The sequence below is a fragment of the Heptranchias perlo genome, chromosome 24 (genome assembly GCF_035084215.1).
Source record: "Heptranchias perlo isolate sHepPer1 chromosome 24, sHepPer1.hap1, whole genome shotgun sequence".
Taxonomy (NCBI): Eukaryota; Metazoa; Chordata; class Chondrichthyes; order Hexanchiformes; family Hexanchidae; genus Heptranchias; species Heptranchias perlo.
This window is the reverse complement of record NC_090348.1, coordinates 34,645,983-34,665,511: the sequence shown is the minus strand read 5'-3', so window position 1 is coordinate 34,665,511 and position 19,529 is coordinate 34,645,983. Positions and strand designations below refer to the sequence as shown.

General features: G+C 43.5%; 1 protein-coding gene across 3 annotated transcripts in view; it reads right to left on the bottom strand.

Annotated features, from left to right (window-relative positions):
- The window catches only part of frmd4a (FERM domain containing 4A), a 521,753-nt gene that overhangs the window by 345,692 nt on the left and 156,532 nt on the right, over positions 1 to 19,529 (bottom strand). Inside the window, exon 1 of one of the 3 annotated variants that reach the window (XM_068005051.1) lies at positions 811 to 1,105. The exons of the other annotated variants lie outside the window; for them this stretch is intronic. Coding sequence (XP_067861152.1) covers positions 811 to 843 — 33 coding nt within the window. The 5' untranslated portion in view covers positions 844 to 1,105. Of the gene's footprint in view, positions 1 to 810; positions 1,106 to 19,529 lie in introns of those variants that run through there. 3 annotated transcript variants of the gene reach the window in all.

Sequence of the window (19,529 nt, the reverse complement as noted above, 5' to 3'; positions counted from 1 at the left end):
GCTTTCAACGCTTTGCACAACAGGCTACAACAGTTCATTCCCAAAGGATTCGGAATGAATAAAACCCACACTTTAAAAAAAAAACTTACCATACAGGCACCTCAGCAGCGTAAGAGAAATTAAACCTTCAGAAACAATTTTCAAGACACTGGAGCAGCTAGGTGTTACTATCTCTCCACTGCTTGATAGAAATGTGTTAACAAAAAGAAAATTAGCACTCTAGGTCTTTGAGAGAGCCTTCCCTCCACCCGCCCCCCACTTTCCAGTTTAAAATTTATTTCTTCTAACAGAACATCTTCACATACAGATTGTTCCATGAAACTCAAGTCTCCCTCTCTCTCCTCTTTCAAAAAAAAAATCATAACAGGGCCATTCTGTCAGCATTTGCGACGAATCTCTTTATAGCTCTTGTTTACTTTTCCCCCCTACGGTTCAGCTTCTCGTCACCAGAAGAAAAAGCCCGACTACACTGTGTTGGTAGTTTTCCATTTGATCAGTACCAGGCATTTCTGAGGCTATTCATGGCTTAAATGAAAAGCAAGTGTAAACATGGCTGTCTATTGAGCAGGCGTCCTCATTTAGAAAACCTCCCACTTCTATTCACAGAGCGATAATATTCTCTCAGTGCACTCTTTCTAGAATAACGTTCTGCTAAAAAGCGACACTGCCACAGTCAAGGGAGAGCGATTTCTGGGAAAACAAAAGCTCAGTGAAGCAGCTTTTCCACTGCTATTGACACTAACATGCCTGCACTTCCACTCTTTTTGCAAGGCTACAGTAGCTGCTCCAGACGCTATTTAATTTACCTACCTTTGTACGCATTGGAGACAGAAGACCTTCCATTTTTGTGTTAGCCTCATAACATTTCCTGCTGCCTGTCCGTCTTTCTTCAGCTTTCAAGCATCCCACGTAAAAAAAGGCCACGCTAACCACAGTGTGATCTTCTCCATATCAACCTGCCTAACTTGAATTCCCAGCACTGCACACCGCTCCTGGTGGAGTCTTCCTCTGTTCCTCTCTGTATAACATGCCTGGAGCTATGTTTGTTCCACGCTCACTGACAAATGATCCCTGTCTTACGCAGTGCATTCAACACAGGGAAAGTGCTATCATCCAAACCGCTGCTATTAGGTCACAAAAGGATGACTGGAAGGTGCTTACTTTGCACTATTATATTGATGATGAAAGGATTTTTACACGCTCCAGCAATTTTATCCCAACCCCACGTTACTTGTAGTGTTCCAATGTTCCAAGTTCATACACGTGCTTTGGAGCAACTCAGATAGATTAGAAAGCACACGTTGTGTGCAGAACTGTGATTCCAGATAAGTTTTTTTTTTCATATTAGTCACTAACTACACTTAAAGTTGCATTTTCCACCACACCAACACATCCTGTATTTATGCTGCACAGAGTGGACCGGTTTTCCGTCGTGCCAAAATTATCCCATTTACACTACGGGTAGATTTGGAGACCAGTAAAATCAGTACAACTGCACAACAACAACTTGCATTTATATGGTGCCTTTAACATAGTAAAACGTCCTAAGGCACTTCACAGAAATGTTATCAGACAGAATTTGACACTGAACCACATAAGGAGAAATTTGGACAGGTGACCAAAAGCTTGGTCCACGAGGTAGGTTTTATGGAGCGTCTTTAAGGAGGAGAGAGAGATAGAGAGGCGGAGAGGTTTAGGGAGGGAATTCCAGAGCTGAGGGCCTAGATAGCTGAAGACACAGCTGCCAATGGTGGGGCAAAGGAAATCGGGGATGCACAAGCCACAAGGCTCTTCCTCACAGGTCACAGGTCTCTTCCTCTTCCCCCCCACCACCCTCGCTCCCCCAACACGTTAAGAGGAAGGTTCCATAGACCAGTAGTGGTAAAATACTTCCCAGGCTGCTTGCAGCCAGAACCAAATGATGCTCCTGAGGGCTGGCGATGCCAGTGGCAGCTACTGGGCTTTACCACAGCCAGTGCTTTACCAAGGAGGCAGCGAAACAAATCACTTGACATGGTGGTGTGGCCTATCTTCAGATGCACGTGTGTCACCTCGTTTACAGTACAGTGCTACCCGAGACCAGGGCTCCCTCCAGAGGCTGCAATCCTCTAAAATAAATGGAATAACAGCCTCTAGTTTTAAATATAGTGTATTCTGGTGGACTGTCCCATCGCGCAGAAGGTGTGGAGAGAGATGTGTTGGTATCTGTCCCGGTTCATCCCCCACAGCTCAGTAACACAGGACTCTGTACCCTACAGGCTGTTCCCTGGGATGCACACTGAGGCAGAAATCAACTACTGCTGGAAGACCATCAACTTGGTGAAGGAGGCCCTTTCGTCCACCCGAAACCTGCTGGTCTTCCAGCTGAAGGAGCTGTCCATGAACGAGTGTTGCCGACTGGCACACTCCACGGTCCAGGAGTACGTGCTGCGGGATGCGCTGAAGCAAGGTGTGGCCTACACAAAGACTCTACGGGGAAAAGCCACCGTTTAAGGCCATCCCACCTTGCATTATTCGGCATGTATTAGAAGATATGTACTTTGTTTTGAATTGTAATGATGGGATCGGAGTGTGTACGATCTGTATTTTGTTGTTTTGAAATGTAATTGTGATATTTACATTGAACTGTGTATATCCTTAAATTTTATGAACATAAGAACATAACTGAAGCAGGATTAGGCCTCAAGCCTGCTCCGCCATTCAATCAGATCATGGCTGATCTTCAACCTCAACTCCATTTTCACGCCCTATCCCCATATTCCTTGATTCCCCTAGAGTCCAAAAATCTATTGATCTCAGTCTTGAATATACTAAACAACTGAGCATCCACAGCTCTCTGGGGTAGAGAATTCTAAAGATTCAGAACCCTCTGAGTGAAGAAATTCCTCCTCATCTCAGTCCTAAATGGCCGTCCCCTTATCCTGAGACTATGCCCCTTCATTCTAGACTCTCCAGCCAGGGGAAGAAACCTCTCAGCATCTAACCTGTCAAGCCCTCTCAGAATCTTATATGTTACAATGAGATCACCTCACATTCTTTTAAACTCCAGAGAGTATAGGCCCATTCCACACAATCTTTCCTCACAGGACAACCCTCTCATTCCAGGAATCAATCTAGTGAACCTTCGTTGCACCGCCTCTAAGGCAAGTATATCCTTCCTTAGGTAAGGAGACTAAAACTGTACACAGTACTCCAGATGTGGTCTCCAGGAAGACTTCCTTACTCTTGTACTCCAAACCCCTTGCAATAAAGGCCAACATACCATTTGCCTTCCTAACTGCTTGCTGTACCTGCATGTTAACTTCCTGTGATTTGTGTACAAGGACACTCAAATCCCTCTGAACACCAACATTTAATAATTTCTCACCATTTAAAAAATATTCTGTTTTTCTATTTTTCCTACCAAAGTGAATAACCTCACATTTCCCCACATTATACTCCATCTGCCAACTTCTTGCCCACTCACTTAGCCTGTTATTATCCCTTTGCAGACTCTTTGCATCCTCCTCACAGCTTACTTTCCCACCTAGCTTTGTATCATCAGCAAATTTGGATAAATTACACTCGGACCCTTCATCTAAGTCATTAATATAGATTGTAAATAGCTAAGACCCAAGCACTAATCCCTGTTGCACCCCACTAGTTACAACCTGCCAACCCGAAAATGACCTGTTTATTCCTACTCTCTGTTTTCTGTCCATTAACCAATCCTCAATCCATGCAAATATATTACCCCCAATCCAATGAGCCTTAATCTTGTATATCAACCTCTTGTGTGGCACCTTATGAAGTGCCTTTTGAAAATCCAAATGTACTATATCCACTGGTTCTCCCTTATCTACCCAGCTAGTTACACCCTCAAAAAACTCTCATTGATTTGTCAAACACAATTGTCTTTTCATAAAACCATGTTTAATCTGCCTATTCATATTATGATTTTCTAAGTGCCCTGTTACTATGTCCTTAATGAGAGATTCTAGCCTTTTCCCTACTACTGATGTCAGGCTATCTGGACTATAGTTCCCTGATTTCTCTCTCCCTCCTTTCTTGAATAGCGGGGTTATGTTTGCTACCTTCCAGTCCACTGGGACCATTCTAGAATCTAGAGAATTTTGGAAGGTCAAAACCAATGCATCCATTATCTCTGCAGCCACCTCTTTTAAAACCCTAGGACGTAGGCCATCAGGTCCAGGGGATTTGTCGGCTTTTAGTCCCATTAATTTTTCTAATACTTTTTCTTTACAAATCTTAATCACTTTAAGTTCCTCCCTCTCATTAGACCATTGGTTCCCCACCGTTTCCGGAATGTTTTTTGTGTCTTCTACTGTGAAGACAGATATAAAATATTTGTTTAACATCTCTACCATTTCCTTATTCCCCCATTATAATTTCTCCTGTCTCTGCCTCTAAGGGGCCCACATTTTCTTTCGCTAATCTCTTCCTTTTTATATACTTGTAGAAGCTCTTACAATCTGTTTTTATATTTCTTGCTAGTTTACTCTCAGATTCAATTTTCTCCCTCTTAATCAATTTCTTATTTATTCTTTGCTGATTTCTAAAACATTCCCAATCTTCAGACCTACTATTATTTTTGGCAACATTATACGCCTCTTCTTTTAGTCTAATACTATACTTAACTTCTCTAATTATCCACGGTTGGATCATTTTTCCTGTGGAGTTTTTATTCCTCAAGGGTATATATATTCACTGGGAATTATGAATTATTGCTTTAAATGTTCACCATTGCTTATGTGCCATCATATCTTTTAATCTAATTTCCCAATCTACCTTAGCCAACTCGCCCCTTGTACCTACAAAATTGGCCTTGTTTAAATTTAAGACCCTAGTTTCCGACTTAACTACATCACTCTCAAACTCAATATGAAATTCTATCATATTATGATCACTCTTCCACAGAGGATCCTTTATTATAAGATTACTAATTAATCCTGTCTCATTACACAATATTACATTTAAAATAGCCTGTTCCCTAGTTGGTTCCTCAACATATTGTTCTAGAAAACTGTCTCAGATGCGTTCCATGAACTCGTCTCCAAACTACTTTTGCCAATCAGGTTTGCCCAGTTTATATGAAGATTAAAGTCCCCCATGATTATTGCATTACCCTTGTTACATGCTCCTATAAATGCCTGATTTATAATCTGTCCAACACTATAACTACTGTTAGCTACTCCCACTGCCCCTTATTATTTCTTAGCTCCACCCATACTGATTCTACATCCTGATTTTCTGAGCTAAGATCCTTTCTCATTGCTGCCTTTATCTCATCCTTTATTATCAGGGCTACCTCCCTCCCCCCCCCTTTTCCATTTTGCCTATATTTTCGAACAGTCAAGTACCCTGGAATATTTAGTTCTTAACCTTGGTCACCCTGCAACCACGTCTCAGTAATGGCTATTAGATCAAACCCATTTATCTCTATTTGTGCCATTAATTCATCTATCTTGTTATGAATGCTTCGTGCATTCAGATACAATGAAATAAAGCATTTTTTGAAACTTTAAAAAGTATTCAAGAGTTTTAAAAGTAAAACAAAAATAAACATTGTGAGTGAGCTCAAGCCATTTACTTACAAATTTTGATCACAAATCAGCCTGATGCCCACTCTGTGCTTCTGTGTCCAACTGGCAGGGATAAGTACTGTGGGTGGAGGTCAGTGCCACTTGATCTCACTCACATAAATAAAATACTTCCCTGGAACTTCGTCCAGTACTTCCCCGGAGCGGAGAAACTACGCCATGTTCTCCACAGCCTTCAACATGTCATGGATGACGACGAACACCTCGCTAAGGCCATCCCCACACCTCCACTACTCGCCTTCAAACAGCCACCCAACCTCAAACAGACCATCGCTCGCAGCAAATTACCCAGCTTTCAGGAGAACAGCGTCCACGACACCACACAACCCTGCCACGGTAACCTCTGCAAGACATGCCAGATCATCGACACAGATACCACCATCACACGAGAGGACACCACCCACCAGGTGCACGGTTCATACTCCTGTGACTCGGTCAACGTTGTCTACCTCATACGTTGCAGGAAAGGATGCCCCGGAGCATGGTACATTGGTGAGGCCATGCAGACACTGCGACAACGGATGAACGGACACCGCGCAACAATCGCCAGACAGGAGGGTTCCCTCCCAGTCGGGGAACACTTCAGCAGTCAAGGACATTCAGCCACTGATCTTCGGGCAAGCGTTCTCCAAGGCGGCCTTCGAGACACACGACAACGCAAAATCGTCGAGCAGAAATTAATAGCCAAGTTCCGCACCGATGAGGACGGCCTCAACCGGGATCTTGGGTTCATGTCACGCTACACGTAACCCCACCAGCGAATAAAGCTTATCTGTTTTTAATACAACGGGTCATTCTCTGTCTTTCTCTTCCTTTCAGATGTTTCTCCCTCTCTCTCTCTGTCTTGTGTTCTGGCCGTTTGTGTATTCGGTGGTCCTGTAGGTAACACCTCTCTGTCTGAACACTTTGATTGCCTTGACAACGGGCAGTTGGAAAGATTATCTGTAATCACCAGGTATTGTTCTCTGACTATAAATGCGAAACGTTCAAGGAGTCCCACACTCACTCACCTGACGAAGGAGGTAATCTCCGAAAGCTTGTGATTTTCAAATAAAATTGTTGGACTATAACCTGGTGTTGTAAGATTCTTTACATAAATAAAATAAATTTAAATCAATCAGAACTTAAAACAGGAAGTTTGGTAGAGTCCTTTAATATAAACTTTCATAAAACTAGAAGGGATTCCCATGAGCAAGGGCCCTCAGCTCAAAACTGCCCATTAGAGAAGCATTAAATTGGCATCTTCATTCAAAAGGTGATGCATGTGGGAAATGGAATGTGTCACAACAGGAGCAACAAGGGGCACCCTTGTGAGGTTGGGGCAGAAAGACATTGTTTGGCAGTTTACTCAGCATTGAGCTGTACCATACTTGACCTGGGAGTGGTTAGTGGAGCTACTGGGTGCCTGACATAGTAATTGTTTTACTCCCCAGCATGATGAAACCTTAGCTTGATGAGAACAAAAAAATATGCATGGTGGGGGGAGGGAGGAAAAAGGAAGTCTGTGGGATAACACAGCTTTAATCTTTATTTACTATATTTTATCTTTAAAGCCAATGCAATAGAAACAACTCCAAGATTTACATATTTTAGCATAAAGCACAGATTGCTCCATATAACCCTGAGGTTTCACAGGTAACTCTTGCATGAGCTTCACAGCTGAAATTCTTGTACAAAAATGTTTTAAAACTGCATCACATACATTTCCATCCAATATCTGAGGCTGCACAATAATATGTCTGACCAGAAACATCCACTGTGTCAGAGCAGGCCCCAAATCATGTTGCTACTGAACTGCAAATCCTCCCTGTGTTATTAACTCCAGCTCTCACTCCCCCGCAGCACTTGTGCTTTCTTTAGCAATTCTCCATCTATTAGAAGATGCCCATGGGGGCACATAGCACGTGCCTATAAAAAAATATTCACGCCAAACAAACATTGCATTGTGGTAACACTGCTTCATTTTGAATTCAGCTCTTTATTACTTCCTTATCTCCAGATCATCATGCACTATACAACCCATCATTCAAATGGAGAAAAAAAATACACTTCATCCTACAGTTCACATTAGAATGGCAATAACCCACTGCAGCATACTGCAGATTCCTTACTCCTACAAGAAAATCATAAACTCAATGCACTTTGCAGCTTTGAAGTAAACTGTACATTAAGAGAAATGAATGGAACTTTTTCTGATTGATACTAAAAGCAGCCCTGTATTATTTTATAATGGGACACACTTGAAGTTCCTTGGTTTGCTCTCCAGTCACCAGTGAGTTAGCGGATCTTAGCTGGGGCGATAGTTCTGGTACTACAGTTCGTCCTTCCTGGGCCAGAGAAACACCTGCCAGGATTGCTGCGCCTGCTTGCTGTTAAGTGACCCTTCTTGGAAACTACGTCTTTGTGGGTGTCGGTTGAGGGCAGAATCGGAATTTGCTGTGATGCCTTTCTTGGTGAAATAGCCTCTCCGATCTTGCTGGCTAGGCTCACACATGAAGGAAAGTTACTTCGACAAGGTATCGGAGAGCTGCCCCACCCATGCTGTTGAATCCTAGCAAGAGTTAACACCTTTAGCAAAGATGGGGGAAAAAATTAGAAAAGGAAAAAAACAATGATGATGCATCCTCCGAGTGCTAAGGTAACTTCAATTAATATTCAGCAATAGCTTTGCTCATTTACAATTGGAATCAAAGGAACTATAGCAGTTTGTCAGATCTAACATCTACAAGCACCCATACACTATTAGAAGGGCTAAAATCATATTATGTTTAACATCATATTACATTTAGGGCATCAGCCTTGGCTCAGTGGTGGCACTCACGTCTCTGAGTCAGAAGGTTGTGGGTTCAAGTCCCACTTCAGAGACAATCTATGAAATTCAGTGGCACTTCAGTACAGTGCTGAGGGAGTACTGCACTATCAGAAGTGCCATCTTTCAGTTGAGAAGTTAAACCGAGGCCCCATCAGCCTTCTCAGGTGGACTTAAAAGCTCCCATGGCACTATTTGAAGAAAAGCAGGGTGTCCTGGCCAATATTTATCCCTCCAACCACTGTTGTTTGTGGGACCTTGCTGTGTGCAAATTGGCTACCATGTTTTCTACATTACAACAGTGACTACTGTCACTGTACTTAATTGGCTGTAAGGCGCTTTGGGACGTCCTGAGGTCGTGAACGGCTCTATACAAATGCAAGTTCTTTCTTTTATATGCTGTTCAAAATAACATTACATTGTTTTCCTCAGACAGCTGTGTTGTACCATTTGATATATCTACAATATACAGTACATACAAAATTAGCTTAACAAGACTGCATGGATCCTACAGCTATTTGAAATTTGCACTTCTTTTTTGAAGGGAGACAGCAACCACCAATTATTCCCTAACTATAATTGTCAAATGTAAAAATGAAACGTGGTCCCTCTGCAGTAAATGCGTCCATGCTGAAACCATTTTCTTTTTTCTTCCCACACTGCAGGACTATTTCAAGCATTTGTAAAGATTCAGACTTAGTCGTTATCCAAGGGGGAAAAACACACACACGGACACCCATTGATATTCAACTGCGATAGCGTAATTGAAGCAAAAAACTACCACCCTAGGACAATATCCCTGAGGAATAGTAATCAGTAATCAGGTCTATCTTGTAATGTCTGGAATTAATCCTCTGAAAGTACCTGCAATGACTTATAGAGGAGATACTGCTAATTAGGATGGTGAGATCAGCTGGTACCCCTCACATGCAGAATCAAACATTCATGCAGCTGGGAATAGAGTGACTAAACAATGCAAGCATCAAGCCGTTGCCATGACACAAGCAGAACAAAGCACGCAGCCAGGGCCATAATAAAAACCTTTGAAATCATCAATCTCTTTCTGTGTAACACCGTTAACAAAGTAGCTCTCCTTTTACTATGGGCTACAACTGGAATGCAAATTGCTGCCAGCCTAATGCTATACACACCGTCCTTTACTTTCGGGACATCCAACCGAATACAAATCTTCATTCTAAACAATACTGAATAATAGATTTTAACTGGAGTGCTATAAGTGCAACAGCTGATGTGCATTTTACCTTTGTTACAGTATCTGTTGCTTTGATGCTTATTTTTTGAAACACCAATGACAGCCAGCCACCTCCCACTGTCCAAATATGCATGTGGCAGACAAATAAAATCAAGATCCTTTTGAAATTTATGAATTTGTATTCTTTAGTAATTCTGTTGTTAAAGGCAATTTGGAGACACAGCTGAGGACATATCTGCCTTATATGTAGATGAAGCCCGAGTGAGACAGAAGACAGCTTGTTATACTGATCACCAGCTTCACATGTCTGAAATGCTTGGTAACACAAAATGCAAAAGACTTTTTTGTAGCTTGTTAAAAAGAGAAGCTACGTTGTACAGGAGGATATGAAACAATTTTTAGTCACTGCTGCTTTGAAGATAAGGGTTCAAAAGTTAGCCAGAGAGAACACAAAGCACCTTATTTCACTAATGGTCATTAACCAAATACCTGCAATGTAAAAACTATGCATCAATTCTGGTCAGAGAGGAGGCAATTACCTTTATCAGTTTATGCAGTTAATAATGGTGTCAGCTGTTAACTAACAGCTTCCACTGCAGAGTGAGTTTGTTGGCAAGAGCCAAATGAATGGGGCTATATTTGATATGGCCAATCACTCCCAGGAAGCGGCAGGCACTGTATCTGTGAATTGTAAGAAAAATTAGGAAGAACCAGCTTCCTATTTGGTCAGTGCTATGCCGTCAGAACACGGTGGCCAATCTGGATTGGCTGGCGTCTCACCTGGGAGGCTTTATTACAAGCAACTGCAGGTCAGAAAAACATTGGCCAAAGAATTTTGGAAGTGACACCACCCATCTGTTTGATCTAGGCGACAGTCCAAGGATGCCAGGCAAGATGAACAAGGGAACAAGTGGCGATGACACACAGGCCAGCAGTTATCATCAGAGAGGCATCCAAGGGCACCACAGGAGCACTATCAGGAAAAAAAAACAATAATCAGCGGGAATGGCAGCAAGGACAAAGACACTGCAGCTCGCAAATCAGCTATTTTTGGCTGCTGTGTTGTGGGAATATCTGATGCATTAAACCCCATTGGCTTTGATGTTTTGTTAATACTGTATTATTAATTGGATTTGACCTGCCTGCTATCATGATGATTTCCTCTGTTTTCCCTGAATGAAAGGAAGTTCATCTGCAGACAGCAATAGGTATCGTAGTGAACAGATCTGGAGGCAGAATATGACCAGTGGTTCAGCACTTGCATAGTCGGCATCTTCTTAAATGCTTAATGCTTTTGGACAGTAAACTTTGAAACACAATCATGCCAGATAGGGCACCTCTTCCTATTGCTATCAGCTATCTACATTTAAAATAGTATATCCCCAAGAATTACAATCCCAATGCATGTGGGCTGTTCAACTGTTCAACTGAAGTATATACTCACAAATCTGCATCGAGATCAACATGTGAACGGCTGCTCTGGGCAGACAATTTACAGCCTGCCAGGAAAAGTATAGCCGTCTAGAGTGGCACGGGCACAAAGCAAATGTAACATATTTCTAGTATTTGCCATGACGAAGCAATGGGGTAGATTTTAACTATCGGAAGGCTGACCGGTGCAGCGCGTTGCCTGGCCAACCGAAAGTGCCAATGGCAGTCCAGACTCATTCTGAGGGCCGGGCCTCTGTACCATGTGGTCGACCAGCTGCGGGGGCCAAATGGGCGCCTCGTGGAAGCTCACCGGCTCTGGGCCGGTGCTATATCGGGCGGCCCAGCAAGGTGGCGGGGGGAGGGATTATTCGCGGAAGGGAGGGGAACCCGATGCGGCAGCAGTCCACATTATTTTTGTGGAGTCCAGAGGAACACTGCTGCTCCTCCTGGCCACTCAAAAATGATGAAAACTTCACCGTACTTTTTTGGCTCCCTTTCAGCTGGGCTGCCAGAGTGAAACCACGCAGAGTGCGCACAGCACACGCTCCACCTGTTTGTGTCCCAAAATGGCAGTCGGAGTCCTACAAACGTCATAGGAGCCTAATTTGCATCGTAAAAGGGCCTATCCCCTGACTCAGGCGGGCTCTCCGGTCGTCCAGTGGTATATTCTTTTGGACTTGGGGTTAGCCAGATCAGGGACAGAAAGCTTTCCCCCACCATTTGAGAGGCGCTACCGCCTTGTTTCTGCCCAGCAGCTCCAGTGAAAATCTACCTTTATTTGTCTAAACACCCTGACACAATTAAGAGCAGATAAATTGAAACCCTGATCCAAAAATTATGTTACAATGGTCGCAAAGCAAATCTAATAAGAAGAATTTTAAATTAGCTGGTTAGACTCCCAAAATGTTAAAAGCTTTTACCACTGGAATATTTTCATCACAGTTTTCTTCAGATGTAAACCAAAGAGATCTGAAATTGTGTAAAGGACTGCTACAAGATGGGACCACACAAACTGAGTTGAACCTATCAGGTTATACCTATCAGAAAATATTGAACAGGCTGGGGCTCTTTTCTCTAGAAAAGGGAAGACTGAGTGGTGACCTGATAGAGGTTTTTAAGATTATGAAAGGGTAGATGTAGAGATGATGTTTCCACTTGCAGGGGAGACCAGAACTTGGGGCCATAAATATAAGACAGTCACTAATAAATCCAATAGGGAATTCGGGAGAAACTTCTTTATCCAGAGAGTGGTCAGAATGTGGAACTCACTACCACAAGGAGTAGTTGACGCGAATAGCTTAGATGCATTTAAGGGGAAGCTAGATAAACACACGAGAAAGAAAGGAATAGAAGGTTATGCTGATAGGGTTAGATGAAGGGGGGTGGGAGGAGGCTCATGTGCAGCATGAATACCAGCACAGATCAGTTGGGCCGAATAGCCTCTTTCTGTGCTGTAAATTCTATGTAATTCTCAATGGGAGAATGTCACATATTCTACGCTCTCTTACAAGCAAATAGGCAAGAAGTAGGGTAATTAGAAATCAACGTGCTAGCAAAGATTAGCAAAACAGATTTTATCCCATTCCGGCATTCAGGCCATTTTGTGAAACCAGAAAGAACAATTACAAAGTTGCTCCTGTCCAACTGTCTAATAGTTTCAAATAATCTGCATGCTAATAAACAATTTGCTCAGTGTTGGTCATGTGGAATCCAGTCTGGCAATGCAGTCAATTCTAACCGTTAGTACAGAGTAAAATTCCAATTGTGACTCCGTAACTTCGGGGTTTCCGCTGAACATGCGGTGACAGAGCGGGAGAAATCCTGAGGAAATACCCAGCAAAAAATTTTCGTTACAGAGAGATGGACAGTAAATGAGACTCCAGAATGCCAGTCCTGCTCATTGTTAATAACAATTATTACTATTAGTCTAACCTCCAGCAACATGACTACAAAATGTAGCTCACAATCCATTGCAAAATAGGGTCTGAAATCACATCTGATATCATGTGGTGATTAAGAACTAGATGGCACCAAAGATGACAATAGCCTTGAAAGTTATTTTTTTTGTTGCCGTTGTCCACAGATTTTAAAATCATGTGCCCAAAAACAGTTTCTGCTATATTCAAGGATTTTTTTAAATGCTGCATTTCAATGAAATACTCCCTGTACTTCTCTATAATCTTCTGGTAAAAGTGATATTCAATAGCCTAGAAATTGTTGTTTGTGATAACAGTATATGAATGCTTAACACATTCACAACTACATTCCTCTGCTATTTTAGCAGAAGTATTCACCGGTTTCTTTTAAACAGGTTAATGCCTCTGTTAAGGCAACAGACAGAAGAATGTTATATGAAAATATTAAATATTTATATGCTAATATGCAAAGAGTAATCTCCAGGCCAGTATTTCTAAGGCGTTCTCCCTCAGCTTGTTCTTGTTCCACTTCCTCGTCCCTCCACACACATACATTGCATCTGCAGACAAATGATTCCAAGCCAGGAAGGGAGTGGGGAAGAAGATTTCCGGGTGCAAAACCTGTAAGGTAAGTGGGTGGGTTGTGATCGTAATGAGGCCCATCAATTTCATGCCCGTGTTTTGCACCCGGCAGCCAGCTTGATTGATAGACTGGCTGGCTGACGGCCAGGAATCAGAGGAAGGGAGGGATCATGGGCCAGGGAGAAGATTGGATGGGTGGGGGGGGGGGGGGGGGGGGTGGCAGATGAAGAGATCAGGGGGCTGAGGAAGATATCAGAGGTCGCTGGATGTCGGGTGAAGAGCTGGAGGTAGGTGAGGTCCACCATGGGGGGAGGGGGGTCCACCATTTTGTGGGGGGGGGGGGGGTCCTTTGACCACAGGGGTCCTGTCAACCAGGTGAGCTTGTTGGACCTGGATGAAGCAATCCTGCTCCTCCTGGCCCACAAGCAATGCAATAAAGGCACTCACCTCATGGCACCGGCCCTGCTTGCCTGCTTTCACCTGACATGAACAGGTAAGCTTAGATTCATTTTATTATTCCAAATACACAAAATATTAAGTACCTCAAGTATCTCAATGAGGTATATTGCCCTTTTAACTATCGGCCCGTGGATTTAAGTGGGGGCGGGACTTTCTGGTGTCTGCTCTCCACACACAGGAAAACCTGCCTGGGTTAGACCCAGATACAGGCACGGTGGACTCGGAATGCCGTCCTGCTCTGAAAACAGAGTATTTTTACTCCCCACCCGCCCCCAACCCACCCATTTCTGGGGGTTAAAATTTACCCCCAGGACTCTGACAATGCTGTTCTAAAACCAACCACCAGAAGATGCACTACAGTGTTTTGGTGATGATCCCTTTTATTGTCAGTTTTCCCTCCCTCCCTCTCTGTGGAGATATGACCGAATTCTACTATGAGCATCCACAGGAGCACAATATATTAAACATCACAGTGCAAAGCTGCATTCCTCATCTGATTTAAACGTTAAATCTTTTACAAACAAAGCTATTTTCTTGATTTTGTTTCTCTTGCTTTCAATCTTTTCCAATTGTCCTATTTTTTTTTTAAAACCCTATCATTCACATTTTCTGTTCAGTCTTTCGTGTAGTTCTTACTCATGCACAATTGAGTATGGATTGAAACTATCATTTGAGCTTTAAAGTAATTTGCTCCTTTGAATCCATAAGACTTCTTATAAGTGTTACAGAATGGTTTGACTCTACCTAACGCTAAGGACTATGAGGTCGATCTTCTACCATTTTGAATTACATACTGTATTGACAAACTGATTTTCTTTTTTCTAAATGGCCCGACAGTTTAATTTTACATGCCAGATGTGGTTTCTTGTTCTTGGCATAAGAATTCCAAACTCTACACGGCAGCCTGTTTGAACTGCTTGGATGGCTTTGCTACTAATTAAACCACATCGACTAACCAAACATTAGCAAGTCTGGTAGACTTACAGAATCGAAAAGCAATGATTTGGGCTTCACGTTAAAAAGTCCACGATTTGGAACTCACATATAACGTGCTGAGAAGTGGTTAGCTTTTTTGTTGAGGGAGCTGAACATCTTCTACTAGAGTTTTTCATGATACCTTACTCAGAAAAATAAATTACAAAATATTAAAGTGTGTTCTTTACTGATATAAAAAAACAAGCAGGCATAATAGTTTGTTTGGTCAAGAACTTTTCTAATTTCAGTCTTCTCATTAGTCAGTTCTTAAAAATGATCCACCACATCTCCCATCCCAAGTGCAATTCGGTTAATTACTTTATTGATCTCCCACACCGTTCAGTGTTGTATGACAAAGTCAATCACATCACAGAGCTTGAGAGACGAGTGGAGGCACTAATGGTCAAGAGTGAAGAAAGTCTGTACTTAGAGACTCTTCCCATTCCAGCCAAGTGATTTTGACTTGCTTCATTTCAAGTTCCAAAATAATATCATAAATCTCTGTTGATCTATTATTCTGTATCATACATCGTGTACCCTTCAAAACATTTAGATCTTTTGACAAACAGTTCTTCGTGCAATGACTTCCCGCTTGTAAGGATAATAGACTTCCTCAATGTCAGCCAGATTCCGTTTTGTGTCTGAATAAGGATTTGTGGTTCCCTGACATGTGTGAAGAAAATTGGAAGGGATGGACCCTGAACTTCCTTCCTTGATGCTAAGCTGGGTCTCACTTAAAGTGGTTCTTTATTTGTCACATGAGAAAGCTGCATGGCTTTGCTACCAAATTGGTAGAGGGTCTCAATTTCTTGTGCCTCCCCATCCCTGTGGAAAATTTTCACTAGACAAATGAGCCTGGACACGAACAGAGTCACTTAACTAATCTGGCATTAAATTCGTATCACTAAAAGCAAATGAGCGGATTTAGTATTCTGAATTAAATTCCTGGAGCACTTCAGTGCCGTACATAGTTAAATTGAAGCTAGGAATACAATGGCCGCTATATAATGACTGCTATATACAAATGATGCAGGTAAGTTTTATTTCAAAGCTTACGTGTAGTTATTGGATGAATATTCAATAAACCAAACAATGGGTAGATGCAGGTCCAATGGCAGACAATGCACATTCATTAAACTTTTCACAGAGCAATGAACTGTGGAAATCCTTACACCTCAGTTTTACCTTCCTTCTCCTATCTGCAGGTTTTTAAAAGCGAAACTTGCCATCACCTATTTATCTTGTCCTCCACCCATCTCTTTTCAACCCTGGTAGTGTCCTGCACAGTGGACCTTGGCCCTTTACCAGTCATTCTCAATTAACAAAATCAAGTTCTGGTTCCTGTTCCTGAAAAGTAAAAGGACTTTGTCATATTATACAGAATACAATCTGGAGAGAGAAACTGCTTTGCTCTTGTACTTTACTATCATCATGTGTACTCAATGATGTGTTACTATTGCCATTTAACACATATACATATAGAATACAAATAGACAAAAGTTAATCTACAAACTCTCCAAATGAGGGCAGTGAAATCAGAGCAGAAACGATCAACATTCATTCACCAGGTTACTTGTTATTAATTTTTTTCCCAATATGCTACAGATGTCTGAACAAACAGTGCGGGCCTTCACATCCACTTGGCAGATGGTAGAACATGCTTCACAAATCACACTTCTTCCAGCACGCAGTTAATATATTAGAAAAGATATATGGGGCATGATTTTAGCCCCCAAGATCGGGTGGGTTGGGGGCGGGGGAGAGAGAATTGCTCTTTTTCAGAGCGGGAATGAGTCCCGGCTCCAAGCCGCCGACTTTCGCAATTAAAGCCGGTGAGCCGATATTTAGAGCAGCAATTAAGATACTTAAAGTATTTAAAGTGTTTAATTTTTTGTGTATTGAGGCAGGGAAACTATTTTAACTCTGACCCAACGCAATTCCCGTGGCCTCTGAAACCGCCATGGAAACGGAGGCAAGTTGCAGCCGGCAGCCATTTGGACTTTAAACCAGTGATTGCCACGTGCACAGAAGGTGAGTTTTTGCTGCAGGGCAATCAGTTCTCTCAGACAGAGAGTAGTTATTGGATGAATATTCTGGGAGTTCTTTGTGTTTAGACTGAGATTTCTTTGCTCACACTCAGAATTCTTGTGTTCACACATAATCGCCTACACTTTGGACCCCCTCAAACAGACACCATCAGGATGGGGATGGCGGGGTGCAATGGATTTATTGAGCATTACTTCTGAGGAGGAGGCACATCACGGCCTGCGATTCTGGGAGTTGCAGCTCCACAAGACAGAGGTGCGCCACAAGGACCTGCAGAAGAGCAGAGAGAGGAACAATGGAGGGGCAGAGGTCGCAGGAGGCACTAACCGCACGAGAGGGTCTACAGGCAGAGACTGAGCTTCCTGGACCACTCCGAGGAGGAGTGCCTACGCAGGCTCAGACTGAGTCACCAGGTGGTCACAGACATCTGCGTGCTCCTTCATGCAGAGCTGCTCCTGGCTGGGCCTGGTGGCAACGCATTGCCAGTTGCAGTTAAATTACCACTGCCCTCAATTTCTTCATCTCCGGATCCTTCCAAGGCACCACCGATGACATCACTGGGGTCTCTCAGTCGTCTGCACGTAAGTGTATACGACAGGTCATGGATAGCTTGTTTGCTAGGACATCCCACTACGTCAACTTCCCCTGCGACAACATCAGCCTGACTGAGAGGGCAGTGGGTTTCCACTCTCTGGCTGGCTTCCCACGGATACAGGCCGCAATTGATTGCACACACATAGCAATCCAAGCACCTCCACATCAGCCAGGACAGTTCATCAACCGAAAGGTTTATCACTCCATCAATGCGCAGCTGGTTTGTGACCACTGGAAGAGGTTTCTGTAGGTGTGTGCCAAATTCCCTGGCAGCTGCCATGATTCCTTCATTCTGCGCGAACCCAACATCCTGGCTCTCTTCCGTGCACAAAACAGACTTAAGGGCTGGCTCCTTGGAGACAAGGGATACCCCCTGCCGACGTGACTCATGACACCTCTGAGAAACCCCACCAACGAGGCACAGCAGCGGCACAACCAGAGCCACATGACCACCAGGTCGGTCAGTGAACAAGCCATAGGAATGCTCAAGATGTGCTTCAGGTGCCTGGATCGATATGGGGGAGCCTTCAGTACGCACCAGCGAGAGTGTGTAGAATAATAGTCGTTTGCTCCGTCCTGCACAACATTGCTCAACAGAGAGGGTTACTGGAGCCTGAGGTCCCATGTGCTCATTAAGAATCTGCACCTGGAACGACCACCACCACCAGCCACCCCCCCTCCCAACCACGGTTACACAATACATTCCCACAGCCACACATACACCCATTGTAAACATGCCAATGGGTTGCATGAAGGCCCGCCGTTCATGATGAAGCACATGAAAGGACGTTTTCACAAAAGGAACTCAAGAATGGGCAAGACGTGGCAGTCCATTTAACAAAAAACAAATATAAATGAAAAACATGACATTTAGTCAGACACCCTTGTGCATACCCTTGGTGATTACAAAAACTTAGCTTTCCTCTTCCTACCGCTTCTATGTGGTGCATCCCCTGTGGCTTCAGCAGAGGTAGTGGCGGGTTGCTTAGATTCATGCCTTGACTCCTTGGATGCTTTCGGCGCATGACCTCTGGGTTTTGGAGCCTGTTTCACCAGGCGTGAATCAGAAGTGGTGGGCAAGCCACCCAGCTAAGTTAAAAATATTTCTAAGTACTTAATCTGTCACAGGTAAAGTGCCTTAAGTATCTCAATGAGGTATATTTGGCTCTTTAAATGTCATCCGTTTTCGGGTCCCCCACGTGCGCACAGGTGGGTCCCTGGGAAACTCGGAAGTTGGCGGGTTGGAGTCGGCTTCCGAACCCGAAAGGGATTTCTGCGATTTTTGGAGCCCCACCCCCACCACCGCCAACGCACCCGCAACTAAAGCCCTTCAAGGAAGGAAACCTGCCGTCCTTACCCGGTCTGGCCTATATGTGACTCCAGACCCACAGCAATGTGGTTGATTCTTAATTGCCCTCAGAAATGGCCTAGCAAGCCACTCAGTTGTAAAATCTCGCTAAAAAAAGTCATAATAAGAATAAAACTGGACGGACCACTCGGCACCGGACACGACAAAGGCAAACCAAGCCCAGACGATGCTGCAAAGTCCTCCTCACTAACATCTGGGGACTTCTGCCAAAATTGGGAGAGCGGTCCCACAGACTAGTCAAGCAACAGCCTGACATAGCCATACTCACAGAATCATACCTTTCAGCCAACGTCCTAGACTCCTCCATCACCATCCCTGGGTATGTCCTGTCCCACCGGCAGGACAGACCCACCAGAAGTGGCGGTACAGTGATAGACAGTCAGGAGGGAATGGCCCTGGGAATCCTCAACATTGACTCTGGACCCCATGAAATCTCATGGCATCAGGTCAAACATGGGCAAGGAAACCTTCTGCTGATTACCACCTACTGCCCTCCCTCAGCTGATGAATCAGTCCTCCTCCATGTTGAACACCA